This window comes from Anastrepha ludens, chromosome 2, assembly GCF_028408465.1.
Source record: "Anastrepha ludens isolate Willacy chromosome 2, idAnaLude1.1, whole genome shotgun sequence".
In the NCBI taxonomy this organism is placed as follows: domain Eukaryota; kingdom Metazoa; phylum Arthropoda; class Insecta; order Diptera; family Tephritidae; genus Anastrepha; species Anastrepha ludens.
The window spans coordinates 75600021-75624499 of record NC_071498.1 but is presented as its reverse complement, the minus strand read 5'-3'; the positions used below and the strand labels follow the sequence as shown (position 1 = coordinate 75624499).

The 24479-nt window shown below is 36.2% G+C and overlaps 2 protein-coding genes across 2 annotated transcripts; one reads left to right on the top strand and one right to left on the bottom strand.

Annotated features, from left to right (window-relative positions):
• The first annotated feature begins 211 nt into the window (after window positions 1-211).
• LOC128871881 (uncharacterized) lies at window positions 212-1627 on the top strand. The gene is made up of 2 exons (XM_054114014.1): window positions 212-717; window positions 824-1627. The coding sequence occupies exons 1-2, from the start codon at window positions 567-569 to the stop codon at window positions 1300-1302; spliced, it is 630 nt and encodes a 209-aa protein (XP_053969989.1). The 5' UTR covers window positions 212-566; the 3' UTR covers window positions 1303-1627.
• A 2940-nt stretch (window positions 1628-4567) lies between these two features.
• On the bottom strand, window positions 4568-24219 carry LOC128871879 (protein O-mannosyl-transferase 2). Its single transcript, XM_054114013.1, has 13 exons — window positions 24002-24219; window positions 19172-19255; window positions 19018-19102; window positions 13962-14066; window positions 13796-13904; window positions 13452-13726; window positions 13063-13362; window positions 10636-10836; window positions 10263-10503; window positions 9853-10001; window positions 7143-7341; window positions 5697-5846; window positions 4568-4887 (listed from the first exon to the last, which is right to left on the bottom strand). The coding sequence occupies exons 1-13, from the start codon at window positions 24097-24099 to the stop codon at window positions 4694-4696; spliced, it is 2190 nt and encodes a 729-aa protein (XP_053969988.1). The 5' UTR covers window positions 24100-24219; the 3' UTR covers window positions 4568-4693.
• Between the last annotated feature and the right edge of the window lie 260 nt (window positions 24220-24479).

Genomic DNA, 24479 nt, shown 5'->3' with positions numbered 1-24479 from the left:
TATTTCACGATATTTAAAAATTCCCGTACTACCCTGTCAGCTGATTGCTCTCTTACCACACAGTTTGCCAAACAGTACGCTTCGAAATCATTTACAAAATAAACTTAGAAAAATTATAATTTTTATTAAAATAACTTAAAAACACTGTTGAATAATGTTAGTTATAGATAAATGAACTATTTGCATTTGTTGGTTTTTTGGCTTTGGTTTATTAAACAATGAAAAATTGTAACTGATAACGCGGATGTGTGAAAAAGTGTGTAAGCAAAAATATCAATGGCAACATTGTGTGGATACAACCAAACACATACACACACAAGCCGATGTATTGTGTAAATATGTAATTAAAAGAACGCAGTTGTTCTCACGGGATGAGTTTTTGTGCTCATTAGGGGCTGCGCTAAGGGACTGCGTACGTTTTTCACTGTTTTCAGCATTAGTTTGGCATACGACATACGAATTCATATAAAAGGACGTGTGGAAAGTGGAAGGATATCAGTTGCGTACTGAGTATCAAAACTCAAACAAGAATATTATTGAATAATCGGAAGCTCACATTTTTAAATATGAATAATGTTTTAATGTTTTGCATTATATCCACGTGGATTTTGCGATATGCAGTCGGTTATTATATTAAACCAAAGGCAGAGGAAACTAAACATCTCAGAGACGAATGGAGTGTCTTCCAACAGAAGTTGGGACTTTCACAGCGTAAAGGTGTGTTACGTTAAAATAATTAAAGTATAATCGTTACTTGTATTTGAATTGCTTTCGATTAATCAATTTTTGAGTTTATATAACTAATTTACACTACGATTTACAGTTGAACAATTGAAGTCGAAAAAAAACTGGTTAGATACAATGGGCCCCTTTCATCGCATTATTGAAGCAAACCCCAAATATTTACTTATGAATGATAAGAAATTTGAATTGAATGACGATGAAAACAAGACAACTAAATATTTAAAACGTTCTCGACGAAAAATTGCCGTGAGAATGGTGTCGAATATTCCAGCTGAAAAAATCGACGAGTTGCTTAAAGCCTTTAACCGTCAACATGAAATCGAAGATTCAGATTTAGATGAAAATATCGAAGAGTCAAGTGAAGATTATGATGAAACCGATTATTCTAATTCGAACAAACCTTTTGCGTTAACGTCTGCTCTGAATCCTGATTATATGTATGAAAATATATATGAAGATGTTCAAGACGCTGCAGCATCCACAAATATTAATACGGATTCAGAATTCACATTTCTTCAGGACCTTATATTGAAAGCGAACGGAAACCGATGGCAATAAAACACGTTAAAGAATATTGGCTACAGCAGGAATAGTTTTTTATTATTAAAAGAATAACTAACTTAAATAAGAATGCTGACATAGGTGATATATAATATACAATTTATAAAGATCTGTGAAATAGTATAAGTGATATAGTTCAAGCCATGCCTGATACTTAAGTCTAACAATAACCACAATAACCTATAAAATAACGTTTACATTCTAAGTGAATATATGTAGATGTTGAAATCTATGTTACTAATTTAATTGTTTAAGTTTGTATATTTCGTTGTGTACTTGTTTGCTAAATAAAAAACCCAATAAGTGAAATTAACCAAAACAAGCATTAACCTAATTTTTTAATTGCAAGGTGGTCCAAAGAGTGTTTTTTTAATCATATATTATTTTGACAGTACCAACTTTTTCCGCTAGAAACTGCTGCAGAATGAATCATTTTACGCTTGAACAACGGTGTGAAATATTGCAAATATATTTCCAAAGTCAATGTTGTGTAGCCAAATAGGTCGTTTATTGCCCCTCTATCGAGAGGGTTGCTTGCATCTCTACATATTTTTCGCTTAATTCTGAGACTCCGTTTGCTTCTCTCACTTTCTTCCTCCATTAATACAACTGCACATGTCAACGAATACATTTTAATTTGAAAATTCAGCTAACTTCACAAAAGCCTTAAGGATTATTTGCTGATGTGGCAACCAGACTAGACGGACGACCCGATGCCAACGCTGATAACAAGAAAACAACATAAAAACGTAACTGAATAAACGCTACAGTTCGAACAAATAGCCGGCGAGGACAGACGCGTCATACTATTTTGCATTGTATTGTACATATTTTTCTTTAAACCTAACTTAACCTAATTTTGAACTAAATATTTATGAGAAATTTAAAATAAAATACTTTTTACTGAATGGATAAAATTATTTGCCACAGCTAAATTGCCTTGTTTACATTGAAGTGCGCTGTTGTTTGACATTTTAGTTTGGCAGCATTTTTTCCGTGTTCAAATGGAACCCACGATTACAATTTTTTCGGGTTCTATACATTTCCGAGCATCAAACACGCCTGCACAACCTCCACCAGTAGGTCGCTTCAACGGACTGTTAAACACCCCCATCAAGGTCCATATTTGGGGGTGCTTTTTAAACAAAGATTTCGGTACTACCGAGAATTTAAGCGCCGAAAAAATGAATAAAATATATCAAAAGGCTTTGTTACCATCTGCTAAGCAATGGTATATCAGGAAAAATGAAAGCTAGATCCCTCAAGAGGACAACGATCCGAAACATCGGAGTCGAGCGTGTAGCGAGTGGAAGGCTCGAAACGGAGTTGTCACTTGAGATTGGCCATCTCAGTCACCGGATGCAAATCCCATAGAAAATGTGTGGGCTCCAATGACAATGCAGCTTTGCAAACGCAAGCCATGTAATTTAGATCAACTTTCTCGACAAATTCAGAAAATTTGGAGGCCATTTCCGGTAGAATATGCAGAAAAACTAGTGGAAAGTATGCCCCGCCGGTGCCAGGCCATAATTGACAATGCAGCAGATTGGACTTGCTACTGAGGTATTTGATCTTGGATAATCTTTGGCTTCAGCAAGACGGCGCCATGTCACAATCGATATTTTGCGAGCCGAATTCGGTAATCGTGTTATCAGACGTCTCGGTGATAACAATTGACCAGCTGGGAGCTGTGATTTAACGAAGTTACGCTTTTTTTATTTGGATTCGAAAAAGACAGGTACTATACGAATAATGCATTAACAATTCAGGAACTTACTCAACATTATACACTCAATTATTAATTTTATAACAACTGTGAAATTTGCAAAAGTGCAAACGCTATATTTTACTTGACACTAAATTTTTTATTGCTTTCAATGAAATCGCAAAGACAGCAAATTGAATTAATTTGATAATAAGTCATGGAATATTTTAACACAGTGTTGACGGCTATTATGTCGTAATTCAATAAGAAGATGAAACAATGAAAATTTATTTGTAATGAATTGAATTGAAATTTTGGACGTATCTTTTATATAACTTTTATTTGAAAGTATACGAGCTGGTTTGTGTACGTTTGGGCGTAAAAACACGAGTTAACTCGTGACCGATCAACAAAGTGTTAAGTCATATATTGCCAACATCTGTCACTTTGCATATTTGACACCCAATTCTATTCTTTTACGCTCTCATTGAGAGCTTCATTGATAGTTTTAGTTTTCCAGACCTTCTTTGAAAAACGGAATCAGCCAGAATCTCTCTTCATAGTTCATAAATCAAACAATTGACAGTGGTTAAAAATTGCAAATAGTAATTAAAATGTCTTTACACCATGTGACCCATTTTGTTCAATTGGAAGCGACTATTTTGAGGAACGCTCTAGCCGAAGGCCTTCGGCTCCTAGGGTTAGAAATTAAATTTAAATTTGTAATTTATTTACTTTTTTCAATAAATAATAATATTTTGAGGAGCAAAATGTTCGTTCCCAACGCCAATGGCTATCGCCCGTACTAAAATCATAAGTCTTGCAAAGTTTAAAACAAAATATCTGTTAAGGAGACCCCGTGGTCAAAAAATCGATTTCATGATGTTCACAACACCAATGGCTATCGCCCCTACTAAAATCATATTATTATTTCAGTTATTTCGAATTTTTTTTATTGAAAACTGAAAAACCCCAAATTTTAGAGTGTCAAATTCTTTTTTTATTCTAGTAGTGGGACATAGCTACAATCATACTGATTATTATTTTTTTTGGTTTTTGTGTTTCAGATAAATAGAAGAGCCAAAATGGACAACACCATCAGGGCCAATTTTTCGGGAGGGTCAACATCAGCGCCATTTTTTAAATTATTATGTAAAAGGAGTTAAATAAAAAGCCTAAAAAAGTGAAATATCGTTTTAATTTTTTTAATTTCAATTTCAATGCCGAAAAATACCCTAAATTTTCGAGCTCTAGACCACCGGGATTCCTTAATGGTGAGATAATTCGGAAGTTAATTAATAAACCTCAATATCACTTGTTTTAAATGTAATTCATAAGGCGCATTGCATGGAAAGCAACAGCTCAAAAAATCCTAATTTAGCTGATATAATAGTGCTTTAAAGTGAAAAAAGGTTTAACGAAATACTTATGTGCAAAAAAATTGCATATTTTGTTTTTGCACTACTGATATCACCTTGTATGGATTCGCCTTAAATAAAGTAAATGCAAAATATAGCCAAGTTCGTGGAACTACAGGACTTTTTACACGGCCTGTTATGTAAACAATTGTGCAGCAGATATTTTAAGAATTCACAGAAGCAATTTTATTAAGCTATTATTAAATTGATTAGAGAGATCAAAAGCTTAACAATAAAGTATATGAATTCATACTAAGTATATTAATCAAAATTCCCAAGTTGAAAGCCATCTTAGTCCATACATTGTAGAATTAGGCTCGTTGGCTAATGATCCGCTCATTCCGTAGGCAAGTGGTGAGAACTTTATAAAGCTGTAGGCCAGTACAGAAATTATACCACCAAGCAGTGTGTGTTGAAGCCACTTTGGTAAGTGACTTACTAAATATTGAAACATCACTCCTGTAAATTAATGAAACCAATTAATATACTAAAAAGACTCTTCAGAATATATTATTTCAATTATAGAATTCTATGAGAGATGGTTGTTACGCGGATTAATGAGCAGGTCATTTGCTTTTTTGGATAGTTTTGTCAGCAAAAGATGGATCGCAAGCAAGCTATTACTCGTAAGCTGCTCTGATACTAACAAATAATTTTTTTATTAGAAAAAAATTTGAAATTGCAATTTCTCAAACTGCTCCGAAATATAAAAACAATTAATATAATTTCGAACGGCTTAGTATATTACAAACCAGTCTTTCTTGTTCTTCTCTTTAAAAGTTTCATTATTGTTCATTCACAATAGATTTAAGCTGTTAGTTACATTTAATTCCAAAAGTAATTCCGAATTAAATCGGATAATTAATATATAAAAGGTGAAATTATCAGCGCAGCTGATTTGTTCATTTTTTGCAATTAGGAACTTCGATTTATAAGGTTTTTTTATACAATGTTTACAGTTACTTTGTCCAATATTTTACTAATATATGTATGTTTAACAAGGAAAATATTGCAAATGCTTGAAAAAGATGACGCGAAATGATGTGAGCTCAAATGCAGTGCTACTATGATGAAATATAGGCAAATGTTTAAAACCAGGTGATTTGGTGTTACTCATTTTTAATACTATTTTTGTAATGAAATTTGACTTTCAGCAGAAAATCTGCTTACAGGTTACCAAGGGAAAATTCAAATTCTGACTAGCAAGTCTAGCAAAAAAATAATATATGGAATATACGAAATCAGCGTTTTAGTGAACCCTGTCTTACCTGTCAACATTGAGTTGTATATTAAGGCTGGAAAGTAGTGATGGAAATAAAGAACACGACCCATTGTCCAAAAGGGAATATAATGTGTCGTCCATCCGATGAAGAACCATGTTGCTGCATTTAATGATATTCGTCTTGAATCTCTACTATCTATAAAAAAAAAGTCTTACATAAAATAGCAGGAGATACAAAGATTGTCGAAGAAACAGTCATACTTGTTGCAACACTTATTTTACAAACTAGGAAACAGATCGTTAATGATTGATGAGCTGCACCAAGTGTTCTACTGAATATGTTTTATTTTGAAAAGAAATCAGATATAAGAAGAATTAAGGTAAATGACGTTTTTTGCCGTTTTATCGGGATAAATAAAATTCATATTGGCTCTTTGTTAAAAATTTATATTTTCATCGATGATTCAATAGTACTGTTACATTCCATAGATACAATAACTCATCTTCTATGAAACTATTTGCAATTTGGCACAGCATCCATGATTGATATATGTACGATCATACGCTTAAAATATCTAAAAGATGTAGGTTTTTCACCTAGCGGGTACATTTCCTCCAAACATATTTCTTCTCGTAAAGGGAATTTGTATTCTGAATATATGTAAGTCAAATCAGAGCAAGCGCAAATATAGTAAAATCGTAATAAAAATATCTTGACTCCAGCGTCTCCTAGCTGATTCAAAGTTCAGCCGCACAACAGAGATAAGCTTTCGTATAAGGATACGCCAAAAATTCATTATTAAAAAAACTAAGGAAATTAAACGAATGTTCTCCGGCTCGAAGATAATTTTATTAGAAGCGTTTTCATGACTGCATGAGTTGGATTCTTGTTATTACCTGCGGAGGTTTTGTGCCCACAGTGGGCATCGAACTCGGGTACAGACTACTCGGTCACGCCGGACGCTACCTCTATGTGGTTGCCCACCTAACGTTTAAAACTTGAAATAGTTTTAAGTAGAAACGAATTAGTACAGATGCTCAACTCCTGAGGGCAACGCGATGTTTATGGGCTTGGTTTTTCTAGCAGATTTTCAGCAGGAGTAGCAATTTTCGGTTGTGCATACTGTGCGAGCGCTAGAACGTGGTTTTGTATCCAATCGAGATCCAGTTTCACACACGTTTCACAAACTGCGAGGAAGGCGCTTCTCTTCTACTGAATATACAACGCAGTTTTCTCGCGATTTCAGAAGGTGATTATTCACCATTTTGCTTTAGTATTTACCAACTTTTAATATTTCCCCACCTCGTTCGCGCGCAAATCGGCCAATTTTTAGAAACGCAAATGTTAACATAACTTTCTGCCTTAGTACCAATGAATTTAAGTTGACACATTAAAAGCAAACTGTAGTTCAAGTTGCAAACCTCTGATGGCCCATCCCACACAAGTATATATAAGTATATATGAAGATAAATTTAGAGATACGATAATTACCCTTGGTTGTAATTTTTGCTCCAACTGTTTGTAATACGGATACCTCTTGTTTTTGCAATTGACCTTCGAGACGACGTTGCTTGATAACTGCTACCAAAGAAACGATCAAAAAAGCGCCAAGGAAAATTAGGTTGCTCCACCAAATTATAGGATTCCCCAACAGATATATGCGGTAAGAGTTTCCAGAGAAGAATTGTCCCTGTATTAGTTATTGATATTATAGTGCAATGCTTACGACCGAACACAAAACGTAGTCAGTGCCATTAGTAAAGGAAAAAGACATAAATCTTTATATACTTACTATATATACAGAGATATAAATAAATTATATACTAAAGCTGTTTAATATAATGTATTTCTTCCCAAAATAATGGTCTAGTTACGCCTAATACAGGTGGTGGTCCAGATGCTAGGTTTATTTTCTAAAACACAAAATAATTTTCTTTTTATGGCTCGAAAGCCAATAGGAATTTGATTTCTTGTCAAATATTTTACTATTTTTGCCTTTCTTAGAAAACAACGAAATTCATCACATAGAATTTGACAGAATTTTTCCAACAGGAGGCAAAATAACTTAGAAGCCACAATTTACCTCTTTAAGAGATAAAATAACTCTTTTCCAGTGCTGTGTACTAACACTGTGCGAAATATCCTTGATATATCTACTTTTTTAGAAATTCACTAGTTTCTTTCATATTTGTTGCAGTACATTAGTATTCATATGTATGCCCATATGTATATCCAAGCTATCTACTTGTAGAGTGTGAGTATTTGACCATTCTATGTGAAAAGTAGTGGGCACACCTCCTTACAAAGCAAACACAATTCTGAATACCATGATGGAGTGTTTTTCAGGGAATATAGGAAAAGGAATATGCAATATCAAACGCATGGAATAACGCATGAATTATCTATACATTGCAAAAATTTGTCAGTGGGGCTAGCAGCAATGTTAAGGTGAAATCCATTTTCCAAAATTTACTGAAACAATTTTTTTTGTTTTTATTGATTTTCCTTGGAAAAGTGTGCTACGGATTGGTTTGGTCAGGCTATCTATGTTCGACTTCTTTATGATAGATAGTCTAACTGATAAATTACCTGGCCGCCGTGAATATCATCATTATTTGTCATCTGCAATTAGTAGCTTAACACAAGATCCGATAAAAAGTTACAGAAATTTATATGTACTACTAAAGATTTAATTTCCGTCCGTCCATCTGAAAATACAAGCTGTAACTCTCAGCCCAAACAGCCAATGACCGGAGCCCAGCTGGACATCGAGAAATAAGAACATTGGACTCGTCTACACACGTTTGCACCATATTCCGCGTCAGTTCGTGCACAATAGAGCGGTGGCCATGGGACTTCCAACAGTTATGCATTCAATATTGAGAAAGGACTTAATAAGAAATTAAAATCCTCACTTGTCTTCTTTGTAATAGTTATTCAAATGGCTTTTTATAATTAGTAATTAATCGGCCGCCGTAGCCGAATGGGTTGGTGCGTGACTACCATTCGGATTTCACAGAGAGAACGTAGGTTCAAATCTCGGTGAAACACCAAAATTAGAAAAAAAAAACATTTTTCTAATAGCGGACGCCCCTCGGCAGGCAATGGCAAACCTCCGAGTGCATTTCTGCCATGAAAAAGCTCCTCATAAAAATATCTGCCGTTCGGAGTCGGTTTGAAACTGTAGGTCCGTCCATTTGTGGAACAACATCAAGACGCACACCACAAATAGGAGGAGGAGCTCGGCCAAGCACTCAAAAAGGCTGTACGCGCCAATTATATAATATATATATATACATATATGTATTTTTTTTTTAATTTAACTTGTAATTCCTAATTCTGGCCCCTGATACTCTGTATTAAGAACTCTTGCTAAACTTTATTGACTCTTGCTCCTATAATGCTTTTATCCCTCATAGTTTTTCCCTAATTTCGTGTAACGAATGTTACATCCTCATTCAAAAATAGTCCTGTAGTTCAACTAGTGCAAGATACATAGGAAAGGGGTAACGCCCAAGTTTTCACGAACCGAAAACACTCACTGACGCGCCACAACTCTTACTTCCAGGAAAGACCATGCAAAAACCGATTCTCGTTTTATTCGTCAAAATTAAATTAACAAAAATATGTTATTGTCATGGCAATACCGTTAAAGAAAGTTAACGTATATATTATATATGTATATAATTGGCCTTATATCCTTTATTGGATGTGCAGAGCATCTCCTCTTGTTTGCGGTGAGCGTCTTGATGTTTTCTTCAAATGGAATGGCCTGCAGTTTTATGTCGCCCTCGAACGGAAGATGGTTTGTTCTGAGGAGTTTTTTCATGGCAGAAATACACTCGCAGGCCGAGGGGCGACCGCCATTAGAAAACACTTTTTCTACTAATGGGTGTTTTGTGCCCGTGGTAACGAGCCTTCGCACTTCCGAATGGTAGCCACGCACCACTTCATTCGGCTACGACGTCTGCTATTGTGACCGACTTATATACTTATACATAAACTCATAATCTTGTTTTAGGGATGGGGGGATGGGGTACAAAATTCACTTCCTTCTAGTTTTTAGGTACGTACATAGGTAACAAATCGTTACAATGAAAACTAACACTTCTGCAACTGAATTTAATAAGTAACATTATTTTAAAAGATTGTTAACTAAGGTTCACTAAATAAATCACGCCAAAGTTATATCACGCCATACCCGATAGTTAATTGGCCATTGCCATGGCTTGCTGGTTTGTTCCCCTTCCTTTGGTTTAAGTCCGGCGTTTCCTTGAAACATGACCGCGTGTGATTCCATAAAGCGGGCAATAAACCCCGGCGCATACATATGGAGATTTACGCTGGGCACTGAAATTATGTGAAGACACAAATTTTGTATACTAATTTATATTAAGGCCTGTATTGTTTTACATCTGACTCGCAAAAGATCACTAGAAAATTTGGCAAATTAATTAAGCGGTTTTAGTATTATTTTGCGGGTCGGATGCTATATAATGCGGAATATATCTGTTAATATTATATTATGAAAGTTTAAAGTTTTCTTTTATAAAGGTAAAATTTGATTATTGATGCTAGTTTATGCCACAAATAATCTTACCCAGAACTTACGTTTCTTGTTTAGGTTATCTTCGACATTCCAAATAGCATTCTTGTCCCTTATATTGGGATTACAAGAAACTTCCTGTTGCTCAAATCCCCATTTCGGAAGTTGTTTTCCACTTGCGGTTAAAGCGCAATTTTGCATATAATGCACTAGCAAAAACTTTGTTGTAACGGTTTTAACACTCGTATTTTGCTTGTTATCTACCAAAAGAACTCTCCAAATATCATTAGCATCACCCTGACCGTCCTGAAGCGATAATAATTATTCGAATGAATTTGTCAACAGTGGTTCATAATAATGTTTGACGATTCAGTGTACACGTATAACTTATACAACTTATCTCTACTTCGTTTGGATTAACTAAAAATTCAGCATTACCTCGCCATAGCCTGTTACTTGTAGATGACGTTTTGTAACCGGAGCTTGCTCATCGTGCGAGTGTAAATTTCTCTTCGAAGCAACGTGCTCCAGCCTAATAAGATCTCCATGCTGAACATATTTTATATCGACAAATGCTTTCTTGTTGTATGGCTTTATAATCCATTTATTATTGTCGTCCTTATGTGTATAGGTTGTGATCTGTAGGCCACAAGAACACCGTAGTTAGATATTTGGGTACAAAACGTATGCTGTATATACGTAGTTAAACTTTAATTTTTTTTTTTTGTATTTGATTGTATTCTATTAAATTAATGCTTTTGGTATATCTCAATAATATTTTTCACAGCTTTTAAATGTATGGGATGGGTACTTGAACATCCGTTGCTTCTGCTCGCCTTTAAAGCGTTTTATTGAAACTTGTTATTTTTCAAGCTCTGTCTATCTATTTTTGTATGTACATAACGCCATAACTCAAAATCTCCTGGATCAATCGTTGAAGCTTTACCCATAATTCCCCAGATATCGCTGAGAGCTTTTATTTTTTGCCTTTCAATAATTATTAATATCTCTTTCTTTCGCCAAAATGCTTCTCAGATGGCTGAGTGGGCCAGAAAGTTCTCAGCGAGATGAAGAAGGGTAGCGGAAACTCTAAGAGGAAGAGAATGTTTTCTGCGAAAATAGGTGCGAGATTTATGAAGTTATGTCAAAGTCTTTTAGCGAAGTCGCAAAACATGAATGCTCTATCATTCTTGGAAAAGATGACACTTCTGCAAAGGAGGAATGGGAGAGGGTAGCGTACGCACATCTCAGCGGTTTTTATGATGGTAGTAAGGGAGAATCCTGTATCTGCCCCATACTGTGCCAGGTGGCATTATGGAACATACAAATGAATAGTTTGCGCCCTGGTGGGAGAGGAATGGAAGGAAGCTAAGCTGGAGATGGATCAGCTGGAGCTGGACAAGAGGATCTAATTGTGCGACCTCGAGCTCATGTCCCTCTGGCTCCCTTCTGAACTCTTCACAACCCTACCACAAGTTTATGGACAAACTGGGGTAGGGGCCGACCTTCTCAAGTTTATCAACAAAATGTTTAGCGACAGAATGGTCGGGGTAGACTGGAGCGGGGTCTCTCTGTAGGTGAGTAGGGGTGCTCCGCAAGACGGTGTGGTTCCACCATTTCTCTGGGTCGCCGTTATCAATGACTTGCTGGAGAAGCAAGTGAGATGGGGCTACTAGGGGATAGCTTAATTGTTAGAGGGAAGTTTGTGGATATTCTGTACGATTTCATGCAGGGATATCTATACACTAATTCGGCGGCGGTTTGTGACCTATCAATGAATCCTTTCGTGACGAAGCTCGTCCTATTTATGAGGAAATATAAAATACCCTGAACTCAACTCGCCTCAATACGGAGCATTTCGAAGCCCTCTTACTCCAGCGCTTAGCGCAATGCTAAATTTTGTATCTGTAGAGATCGCAGGCATAACTGCCGCTGTACGTGCCGCAATCAGACTGAGAGCCCCAGGTTACAGGCTTGACCTTTCTTAAGAATATTAAGTTTCCGTAGAAACCTTTTCGACTGATCAATGTACATCTTCGCTAAATTCATGTACGACATTCTCCACTCAGATTTTATCAAGGGAAGAGTTATAGAAAATAAGTTCCCCTCGAAGGTTGGATGGAAAGGTTGGAAGAATATTCTGTGAGGAGCTCCTGCAGTGGAGGGGTAGGCTTCTCGTCGATGCAACAAGCGTTCGGCAAGTACACAGACTTGTAAGATCGCGAAATCGTTCTGGCCACGTGTGGATCGGAGGCGTTCAAGGAATCTACTTTCTAATCTAAGGAATAATGTTAACAAAATCTCAGCTTTCCAATTTCATGGGTGATCTTGCAGTACACAGAGATAGGAATGCTACGACATTCGGCATTACTTTGGGTTCTTTTTGTGTCAGGTGTATGGAGGTTAGATGGAATCATGCCAGCACCTTCTTCTTAGCTGTCCGGCTTTCGCGGGGTTAATATTTTGGCATCTTGGCTTTAATTTCTTTGCGGAATATAGCAAGCTTTGATATTAGCCATCTGATGAACTTCATAAATCCGCGTAACACAACGTTTGGTCGTCATCCACAAGTAAAAAATTTCATTAAAGTTTTATAACTTGCATAAGTCTAGGTTTCGCATCAAAATAGATTTGCATAGATCAAAGAAGACCTGTACAGAGTGAGTTCCTTTCGCTTAGAGTGTAATAAAGATTTCAGTTAAAAAATGTAATTAATTTAACAAATTGTCTCAGGTTGCATTATGCTTAACGCTAAAAGAAATCCACTTCACGGGCGAAACTGCAGATAAACAATGTTTTTATAAATATGTAAAAATGTTTTTATTATTGTTTAACTATTGCATATAATCTGTCAGTTAATAATACCTGTTGTTGTCGCGCTCCCAGGCCTTTTGGGTATAAATGTAAGTGAGAATGAAGGTATCCTCCCCCAGTTTTATGATTTTTTATAGTTACAATTGCACCATAGGCCACATCACGTGGCATGCTAGCATTGTGCAACGAATTACCAATTAAACGTGACTGAAAAGCAGAGCTGTAGAAGCCATCACCATTTCCACTCCGGTTCAGTACTGCCAAATGAATGTAGAAGAAAAGCATATACAACAATATTGGCCACAGAATTAGGGCCAGCGCACGACAGACTATTTGTATAATAGTTTCCAACTGCATTAGCATGTAAAGAAAAAAGTGATTATACATACCTACATAAACATGTGTGTAAAAGTATTATTATTGACTTCTATAAGCCTTACAATTGGTTTTTTTAAATCTCCAAATATTATCCAAAGTTCATGGATTGTATGCAAACCGACAAGCATCACTGCAAAAAGTCCTACAAACTTTGTACTTGTCGTACAAGCTAACATAGTACCCGTAAAAACTAACCAGAACCACCAGCGGCCTGTGTAAGATGCTCCAGCTGCAGTAGCATTTGATACCTTGGCCATTCCCCAAATTGACGCAGTCATGAAGAAGAGCAAAATGGGATCGAGCAATATATATTGATTTAATGTTAAAAGGCCAACATCTGTTTTCGACATACAAATACACAAAATTCGAGTTTATGCATATATCAATTCTCCAGAAATTTACTTACCAAATATTAAGTAAAGTGCGGAGATCAGGGCTGCTTCGTGGGAGTGTGTCATATCATATACAGTGTCGAAAGCCATGGGCATTATTAGTGCTCCAAGGGTAGTGCAAAACTGAAAATTCAATGTAAATGTTGAACAAAATCAGAAGCCATTAAAAAACTGACTTACATAGCGCATTCCCTCATAGCGGGTACCGTTGTATTTGTCGCCCGGTTTCTCAAAAGGATAAGTGCCATTGTATCCAGTCAAGTACCCAGAGAGCCCTATAAGCATCTATAGAGTTGTAAATGCAGGTTTTAAATACTTTAAGAAATTGATAGAATTTAATAATAATACTTAGTAATGCTCAATATTACTCAAAGTGGTGAATATGGTAAATTTATTTTCAATATTCTTATTTGTACATACATATGTTACTATATGTGATACATGGATATTCATTTTTGGTATTTTCTTGTGATCGCTTCATTACATCTACATATAATATAATTGGCATTTACACCCTTTATTGGGTGCGCGTGTTCATGGCAGAAATACACCCGGAGGTTTTTCCATTGCCTACCGAGAGGCAACCGCTATTAGAGAAAACCTTTCTATCATTTGGTGTCTCATGCCTGGGGTTTCTCTCCCGATCCTAATGTACAGTGGTGGGCATAAGTGGTTATATGATTTCTGTTTCGGCGTTGGAAGCGCAATAGAGCTAAACGTACTATATATTCTTATATTATATAAACCGATTCATTTTGAAACAACATATGAGTTTGGAAGGAGGTAAAACACATAAATACATATGTAATAGATTTTTATGAAATAATACATACAACTCAATATTCGTGAAAACGGTTTTAAATTTAATCACAAGAATCACCGAATTCGTGAGGTCTAAAAGGGTTTTTCCATATTGCTATATTTGATGACAGCGGTCAGAAGTGCAGCCAACATAAAGAACTCGGAAGCTCATATTGTAGTTGAAAGGTGCTTCGGTGGGTTGAAAATCCATAATACATAATTGACTCGAGAGGGCTAAATTATTCACCGAAAAAAGCAACACAACTTATAAATATATGCTGTTCATAACGTTTGTCTATACTATTCATAACGTTAGTCTATACTCCAAACATCAAACTCCATTTTAATAGGTCAGAAACAGTTAAATTTCGAATACTGCTGCCCTTATTAGAATGAGGATAGCAAATAATGTGTTAATATATGCCATTTTATTATTAAATATGTTTATATATATTGGGAGGTTGAATTAGTTTTAAAGGTGACACACAGATGGCGCTATTTATCACTTTATCGCGTTGGCAATACTGAATATATATTCATGACAAAGCCTCATTCCTAGGCTTTGTTTATCAGTATCTGTCATTTCGCTGAAGTATAAACAACGCAGTGTTTTCGTGCTCCGAGTATGTCAACTTTCGTGCCGTCGAAACGCAATTTGCGGGAAGCTTTGCTTTTCTGCTTCAATTTGAAAAAAAAAATACAGCCCAAGCCCGTGAATTGCTGCAGGAGGCCTACCCAGACCATACTCCGTCGATTTCAACATGTGAGTACTGGTTTCGACGATTCAAAAGTGGTGATTTTCACACCGAAGACAAGGAGCGTCTTGGCCAGCCCAAAAAGTTCGAGGACGTGGAATTGGGGGAATTGGTAAACGAGGACTCGTGCCAAACCCAAGAAGAGCTTGCTGAATCATTGGGCGTTTATAAATCAACCGTTTGCAAGCGTCTAAAAGCGATGGGAATGATCCAAAAGCAAGGACATTGGGTCCCGTACGAGTTGAAGCTGCGCGGCGTCGAACGGCGATTTTTTACGAGCGAATTGCTGATCGAGCGACAAAATCGGAAGGGTTTTTTGCATCGGGTGGTGACTGGCGACGAAAAATGGATCCATTACGATAACCCAAAACGCAAAAAATCATGGGGTTTGCCCGGCCACGCATCAACGTCGACGGCCAAGCAGAATATTCACGGCAAGAAAATCATGCTCTGCATTTGGTGGGATCAGGTCGGCGTCGTATATTTTGAGCTGCTCCAACCGGGCGAAACAATCACGGGGGATCGTTACCGACTGCAATTGATGCGTTTAAGCCGGGCATTGAAAGAAAAACGGCCGGAAACGGTAAAAAGGCACGACAAGGTTATTTTGCAACATGACAACGCTCGGCCGCATGTTGCTCAACCTGTCAAAAAATACCTTGGAACGCTTGGCTGGGAAGTGTTACCCCACCTGCCGTATAGTCCAGACATAGCTCCCTCCGGTTATCGTTTGTTCCGCCATATGAGTCTCGATTTGGCGGACCAGCGGTTCTCCTCGTACGAGGCTACCAAAATATGGGTTGAGTCATGGATAGCCAAGCAGCGGCCAGAATTTTGGAGAAACGGCATCCGGAAATTGCCCGAAAGATGGGCGAAAGTTGTAGCTAGCGATGGCCAATACTTCAAATAAAATATTTTGTACCGTTTTTTCACAATAAAGCCCCAAATCTTCGAAAAGAACCTTTAAAACTAATTCAACCTCCCTAGATTTCAGGTACGCTAACATGCCAAATTCATTTACGTTTTCAATCTAATAAAATATTTCCATAAACATTAAAAAAAATATCGCTTCACTCTTTATATTGGGTAGTCGAAAAATTCTTTTCGTATTTCTAATCAAACTTCAATTCATTTATTTTATATTTATAATGAACTTTATTAAACCAAATATATATGTACCATTTTGGTCGACCACCTTTTGCCATTTTTCTTCTAGAGACATTATTCCATCAGTGTCAAACTTTTGTGGTTTCTCGGCGAAAAACTGCGACAAGTAATTTTCACAGGCTTCTCTTGAAGCCAACTATACTCCATTAAGGGAGTTATGCATTGACCGAAACAAATGGTAGTCCGATGGTGCAAGGTCAGGGCTATATGGTGGATGCATCAAAACTTCTCAGCTAAGCCTCCCAGTTTTTGCCAAAGCATCAAAGATATGTGTGGCCTAACGTTGTCCTGATGGAAGACGACGCCCTTTCTGCTGATCAGTTCTGGTCGTTTTTTTCGATTGCTTGCTTCAATCTTATCAGTTGTTGACAGTAAAGTGTAGAATCAATCGTTCGAGCCGGCTGGAGCAGCTCATAGTGGATGACTCCTTTCCAATCCCACCAAACACACAGCATAACCTTTCGAGGCGTCAATCCTGGCTTTGCGTTCATTTGTTGAGCTTCACCACCCTTGCACCATGATCTTTTTCGCACATTATTGACGTATTTGATCCACTTTTCGTCTCCTGTTACCATTCGCTTCAGAAATGGTTTGATTTCATTTCGTTTCAGCAAAGAATCGCAGATGTTAATTCGGTCCATTAAATTTTTCACAGACAATTCATGTGGTACCCAAACATCGAGCTTCTTTTTGTAACCAGCCTTTTTTAAATGGTTCAAAACCGTGGATGTTTAGTGCCTTGGCGAGGTCATGGCAGCTTATGTGACTGTCCTGGTCAATCTTTTCCATAATTTCATCGACTTTTTCAACGATAGGTCGACCGGAGCGAGGTGCATTTTTCACATCGAAATTTCCAGAACGGAAGCGAGCGAACCATCGTTGTGCTACACGAACTGATACAGCATCGTCTCCGTAAACTTCACAAATTTCATTGGTGGCTTGCGTGGCATTCTTCCCTTTTTTATAAAAAAATTTCAAAATATAGCGAATTTCTTCATTATTTTCACTCATTTTTGAACAGCTATAACTTTTTTTCAAGTTCTGCGAATTTAATTTTTTTTTGGTTAAATGAAGCTTAAAATGTCAACATTTGTGTTAACCACATGATATGACACAATGTGATTGGTAGCACTGACTCCAGCGACATCTATTGACAAAATACGAAAAGACTTTTTCGACTACCCAATATTTAAGAAGTATATATTTAATAAAGTATAAAAAAAACGAAAGAAAATATGAGTTCACTTTTCAATCTAATAATTATTTACTCTTAAAAAAGAAGGGAAATATCACTTCAGTACCGCAAGAAGTTGGGAACATAATAACTAGGTTTGGAAAGATTCCAAGTTTTTTTCCTAAATTGCAGGCTGGGGTTACTGCAGCAGTCATTCTGTTTATTACATCCACCTGCGGCATTGATATTTCTTCCATTTTTTTTTCAGATTCTGTTACCGTTCTTAAAATGTGCGCTTAATGCTCGTAGCACTTCGCGCATGCCCAGATGCAGTTGGCTGTGTGGTGGGCATCTCTACCGGCGGTATTGGTTGTGCTTTACAGAACATTGAATATTTTATGGGCTTAATTTATCACGAATCGGCGATTCTAAAATAAGTAAAGAGTGCCTTTCTGCAATCAATGAATTTCTTGATGTGATTGAGGCCGCCGTCGCCCAAATATCTGACACTAGGAGCTACTGACCTTAAAGTGAAAACAAGGTTGTCTAAAGCCTGCTCAATTTCGGAAAGAGGAGAGTAACGGAATGCGCCACCACCGGTGGCAGTACGGCTCCGTGTATTTTTGCCAATATTCTACTTTGTCCGGTTTTTGAAATCAGCCCATATCTTGAAAGAAAAATAATAGAATGCTTACTTTCTACCATTCCACGAACCGTTCGATAGGCGTTTATGTAGGTGGACCATAATAATTAATTGTTACTCATAATTTCCTCTCTCCCAACCTCTACATTTTTTCGGTCAGATCCAAACACTGCTATACCAGCATTTCTCTCCTTCTCCCTAACCAGTATCTCAAAGTGAGTGGTTGTAGCTTTTTTTCAGTTTCGAACGATAATCGTTTCCTTTTCGTCTTCTCTGTGAGTTCGAAAATCTCAAACTAGACGATAACTACGCAAGAATGATAGAATACAATATTGTGAGTTTTTATTTGTCGAAACGTCAGCGCTGCAGATATGCAAGGAAAAGGAGGATTAAAATTTTTTGTGAAAAAGAAACGTAATTTTACACAAGGTACTTAATTTTTATTAGTTTGTTTAAATTAAAAATCACAACGTGGCTAAGCCATTTACGGAATATTCACGTACAAGCAACTTCTCTTCCTTTTGTCTGTTTTTTCGCAGCGTTAACGGCATCCGTTGTCAAAATTGCGAAAAATAAAGTAGCTGCTTTCGGGAGGCGTCACCTTCTGTATCTTGTACACCGTGGGGTGAATGTACGGATGTTTATTTAGTTATCTTAACCTAAGCTTGCTTAGTGGCATTTTAAAAGTAAACATACCTTTCCCAAAGGCGGATGAACGTCGAAGAAAAAAGTTCTATTGATGTACCAGCTGCCCATTTTTCCAAAATGTGTTTCATCCCAGCTATAATGCATGTCAAATAATTTTAATATAATACATAGATTCATACAATGATATGCCTTGCAACCTTACCAAACATGATCAGGTTCTGTAACTTTGTAATATCGCGTGCAAATAGTTAGAATCACAATGATACTAAATGTTACCCATCTGTGGCTAAACGAAAGAATGGGGAAAGAAAGAATTATTAGTACTTCTCAAGTAATTTAAGGCCGCAGTGTTAAACTCTTGAATCAGTTTTCACATTCTTACATTTTGCCACCCATAAAAGAGAAATTAAAACGAACGAAGAGATATTAAACGCACCGTACGCTTATTTTTTCATTCATATAGCACTGTTTTCCAGTTTTTAATAGATTTGTGATACATTTTGTACATACGAGCAGCGCCAGCAACGGGAATTAAGATTGAAGTATACAACCACTCTAGCGCTTTACGGCACTTTTGCTAAAATTTCGACTTAAAAACGCATAAGAGTGTCAAGAAATAGATATTTAGAAGGAACTATTAAAAAAAGATTATTATTATTTACTTTTTATCTAAAATATTTCTCATATCTACATTAATTATCTATGTATTTGAAACCTTCTGCCCTTAGTTGCCAATTTAATGCTTTAAGCACTAGATTTAATGTTTTTTTAATTTAACACCAAGAAAAGGGTTAATGAAAGTAGGTTAGTGCTTTTTTTTGAACTTAAATGAAGAAATGGTTCTAGAACTGAAGAGTGTACTCCAAGACACATATTTTTCAATTTGGTCAAAATATACGAGCGTAAAAGTGTCGCATCTCAATTGTCCGTAAGAAAACAATTACTTTCGTTAAAACTATTTAAAACAAATTCAAATTTAATGAATCATTTTAATGTGTTTGATGATTTGGTCACAGAATTAATTGGTTCGGGTGCAAAAGTTGACGAAATGGATAAAGTATCACATTTGTTACTAACTCTTCCCTCGTTATATGATGACACTTCATAAGCACCGGAGAGCCGACATACTGGCCTACAGATATCAAAAAACAACCAGATTTAATTGATTTATGTATTATTAAAAATATTCCCCAAGCCCATCTCACCATTAAGTCATGTTTGGAGCTATCATCGGATCATTCACTACTTCTAATGACAATTCTTGGACCTCTGCACCAACAAACTTTTAGAGGACTATATAATAATAAAACAGACTGGAATTATTTTCGACAAAGTGTGGAAGCACAATTGACTATAAATATTTCATTAAAACGGAAAATGAAATTGACTCAGCAATAGCTTTTTTCAACGATTCCATCATCGAAGCCCTGATCCTTTCGACACCAAATATAAAAATTCAACAAAAAGAGTCTATTCCAATACATATCAAACAAAAAAGGAAATTCCGTAAAAAGTGGCAAACTACTAAACATCCCGAAGATAAGGCAAAGCTTAATAAATCAACAACTGAATTAAAAACATTATTAAAACAACACCAAGATATAAAGCTTGAGAATTACATATGTACATAACTTGGGGGCCACGGCAGTTAACAATTATTCTCTATGGAAAGCAACTAAAAACTTAGTCAAAGCAGTTCCACATAAACCTCGCATCAAAACACCACACGGAACTTTGGGAAATACCAATAAAGAGAAGGCAATCATACTAGCTGAACACTTTAAAACAATATACTCAAACGAAAAAGACAATCAGCACATTGAACAAAATGTAAATACGAGTAACCCAGAAAAGAGAATGAAAATGACAACCTCAGCAAAAATCAGACATCAATTGAAAAATCTGAACTGTAAAAATTACATATATACGACAAATATTCAACAGCATATTAAGGACACAATGCTTCCCACGACTCTGGAGAGTTGCACAAATAACGGCAATCCGCAAACAAGGTTAAAGTGCATCAGAAATGACATCATATCGCCCTATCAGTCTCAAAAGTGTTGAAAAAAATACTCTTTCCCAGATTAGACAAAATTCTGATAGAAAAAAATATAATAGCAAGCCATCAATTTGGATTTAGACGACAGCATTCAACTGTGCAACAAGCCCACAGAGTTATAAACAAAATATTAGCTCAGCCAAATATTACCACGGAATCACTTCACCATTCTCACAAGTTATCTGGAAAACCGACATTTTATTATAAAATTCGAAGACGAATGCTCATGATGCAAATGACAGCAGGTTTACCCCAAGGTAGTGTCCTAGGGCCTCTATTGTACCTGATATTTACGCAGGTATACCGATCCCAACAACAAAAAATTGCATGATAGCCACATTCACGGATGACACGGTTTTAATGGCATCGGATAAAATAGAAAACAAGCGACTGACATTCTTCAACAAACAATAAATGACACTGTATCATGGCTCGATAATTGGGGAATAGAAGTCAACAAAGATAAAACGGTACAATTAATTTATACAAACACAAAGCCTAAGAAACACAAATTAACAATAGAAAACAATGAAATAAAAACACTTCCTAGTGCAAAGTTCCTTGGCATAACTATAGATGAAAAACTAAATTGGAAACGGCATATACAAAACAAACGAAATGAAATCAAAAACAAGTTCAGACAACTATACTGGCTGTTGGTTAAAAATTCAAAACTAAGCCTTAACAACAAAGTAGTGATATATAAATCTATAATCTCACCCATTGGAAATATGGCATTGAAATCTGGGGCACAGCAAAAACAAAAACTAATATCAAAATAATTCAAAGGAGGCAATCTAAAATACTTCGAACAATAACAAAAGCAGGCTGGTATATACCAAACGACGTGATCCACAGCGACCACAATGATGGCATAATTAACAGCATCAAGCATATACAACGACTAAAAAATCATTGAAATGAACAACTGCGCAAACTACCACAATCGGAGAAATTGGGAAAACGAAGATTAAAACGATTAACTCCAACAGAACTCTCTATATAACAAAAAAAAAAGGAAAAAATAAAAAATAATAGTTATCACTTAGAAAATAATATAATGTAGAATAATCTAAAGCAAAATTGAATCTTTATATAGCATAGGTTAGAGAACAAAGAATTCCAATACTACTTTCATAATAATTATAAAAAAAAAAAAAATTATTAGCGCGTACACCCTTTTTGGGTGTTTGGCCGAGCTCCTCTTCCTATTTGTGGAGTGCGTCTTCATGTTGTTCCACAAATGGAGGGACCTACAGTTTCAAGCCGACTCCGAACGGCAGATATTTTTATGAGGAGATTTTTCATGGCAGAAATACACTCGGAGGTTTGCCATTGCCTGCCGAGGGGCGACCGCTATTAGAAAAATGTTTTTCTTAATTTTTGGTGTTTCACCGAGACTCGAACCGACGTTCTCTCTGTGAATTCCGAATGGTAGTCACGCACCAACCCATTCGGCTACGGCGGCCGAATTCATTATTGACATAACAGCATTGCCATTAGTAAACACAGGGTAAAGTAGAAGCAGCAAGCAACTGCTTCTGTAAACCAGGATTTGATGACGAGAGTCTTTTCGATTTGGATACCGACGATGACATTCCACTGGCTCTCTATGCTAAACTACATAAAGGAAGCGATTTGGTGAATGATTATGGTAGTTTTCTCAATATACAGGTATAGACAGTAATACATACAGAAGCGACTCAGATGTATAATTTAATGAAGAAATAAGTGAGCGCTTAAAACAATTTGCTAAATATAATTTTATTGCTTTTCAACACACCAAAAATATCGAGAGTCATTCTGGAAATGAACGTTTCAAATTAAAGCAATCAAATATTACACAGTGTATATTTCTGAGTGGCCGCCATAGCCGAATGGGTTGGTGCGTGGCTACCATTCGGAATTCAGAGAGAACGTAGGTTCGCATCTGGGTGAAAGACTAAAATGAAGAACATTGTTTTTCTAAAAGCGGTCGCCCCTCGGCAGGTAATGGCAAACCTCCGTGTGTATTTCTGCCATGGAAAAAAAATGCCTCATAAAATATATCGGCTCAGTATAGAATTTGATTTTTGCACCATATATTATATGATGGAAACTCGTCCCCTACTTATTACTGATACAGAAGTGTTCGCATTCTAATATTACAAAATTACGGGCAAATACACTTATACATATCGCACATGTTCTTCTAAGATGCGTCATCCCGAAAGTCCCTAGTTTTTAGAAACGAAAAAAGGTGATTTTAAACGGGGTGAAATTTCGAAAAATTAGGAGCAACTAAATGCCTTTCACAACTTATTTAGGAACCAGTTGAAATAAAAAAAGATTATTATTGAATGAATGTCTGGCAAGTAAACATTTGATTCATTTGATTTTGTTGACCTTCTAATGTACCGCAGGCATTGGCTAAACATTTTTGAAGAACATATGAACACTTAGAAAATAGTGAGTTATTTATTGTTTTTTTTTTTTTGTTGTTTGACATGTTTTTTGGTTTTGCTTCCAGAGTACGAGTAACGTGCATACATGGTGGTGATCTTGCTTATGTTGGTTTTATAAATTGGAAACCTGTTAACACCAAAAGTTGACACTTTAGCTTAAATTGTAAATGAAGAATTAGATTTCAATCCGAAACCGCTTTAAAATACTGATTGTAAGATTGTAACAACTTTGTGATTGCGATAAAATGATTTAAAGCAAGTGATTAAAAAAAGTTGAGGAAATTAGTCTTAACTAACAAAAAAGTATTGCAGTAATTAAGTCCCCAACCACATTTATACAATAATCAAAAAGTATTCCATTACTTAACACCCTTGACATTAGCCATAATGCACAAAGTTTTGAAAAGTTCATTAAATTGAGTTCATTAAAGTTTGTTTCCTAATTCTTTCTTTTTTGGCGTAGCAGCGGCGCACAGACACACAGACACACACTTGCAAACAAAGCAGTGCTCACTAGCTCACTTACAATGGATCGTTTACTATAGTTTTCGACTTTTCAGCACTTTTCTTTAAGTTGAATTGAATTTGGTCGACGGTTTCTTTTGTTTCCGATATTCTAGACATATTAGGTTATATTTTCACTTGTTTTAAATAATATGTATATTTAATGATCTAATACGATACTGCTTTCGTTTTGTTTAGTAACTTTATTAATTTTAATTTAATACATAGGAGAGCAGCTTCCTTTTGTCTCAAACTCCAACTCGTTTCTGAGCAACTGTCTTCGCTTACTTACAACTGGCTGCGAAGACTGGTTGTATAGAAAGTATCACAAATGAAAGAGAATTGAAGAGAGACGGCTTCTTCACCCTACCTTAATCAAAGAAACAATTTAAAATCACCACGCTAGCACAAAAGCACCAGCTCGGAAATTCAAATCGTGCACATGTGATGAATAATAATATATATATTATATGAAAATTAAATATTTCGGGTTGTATGCA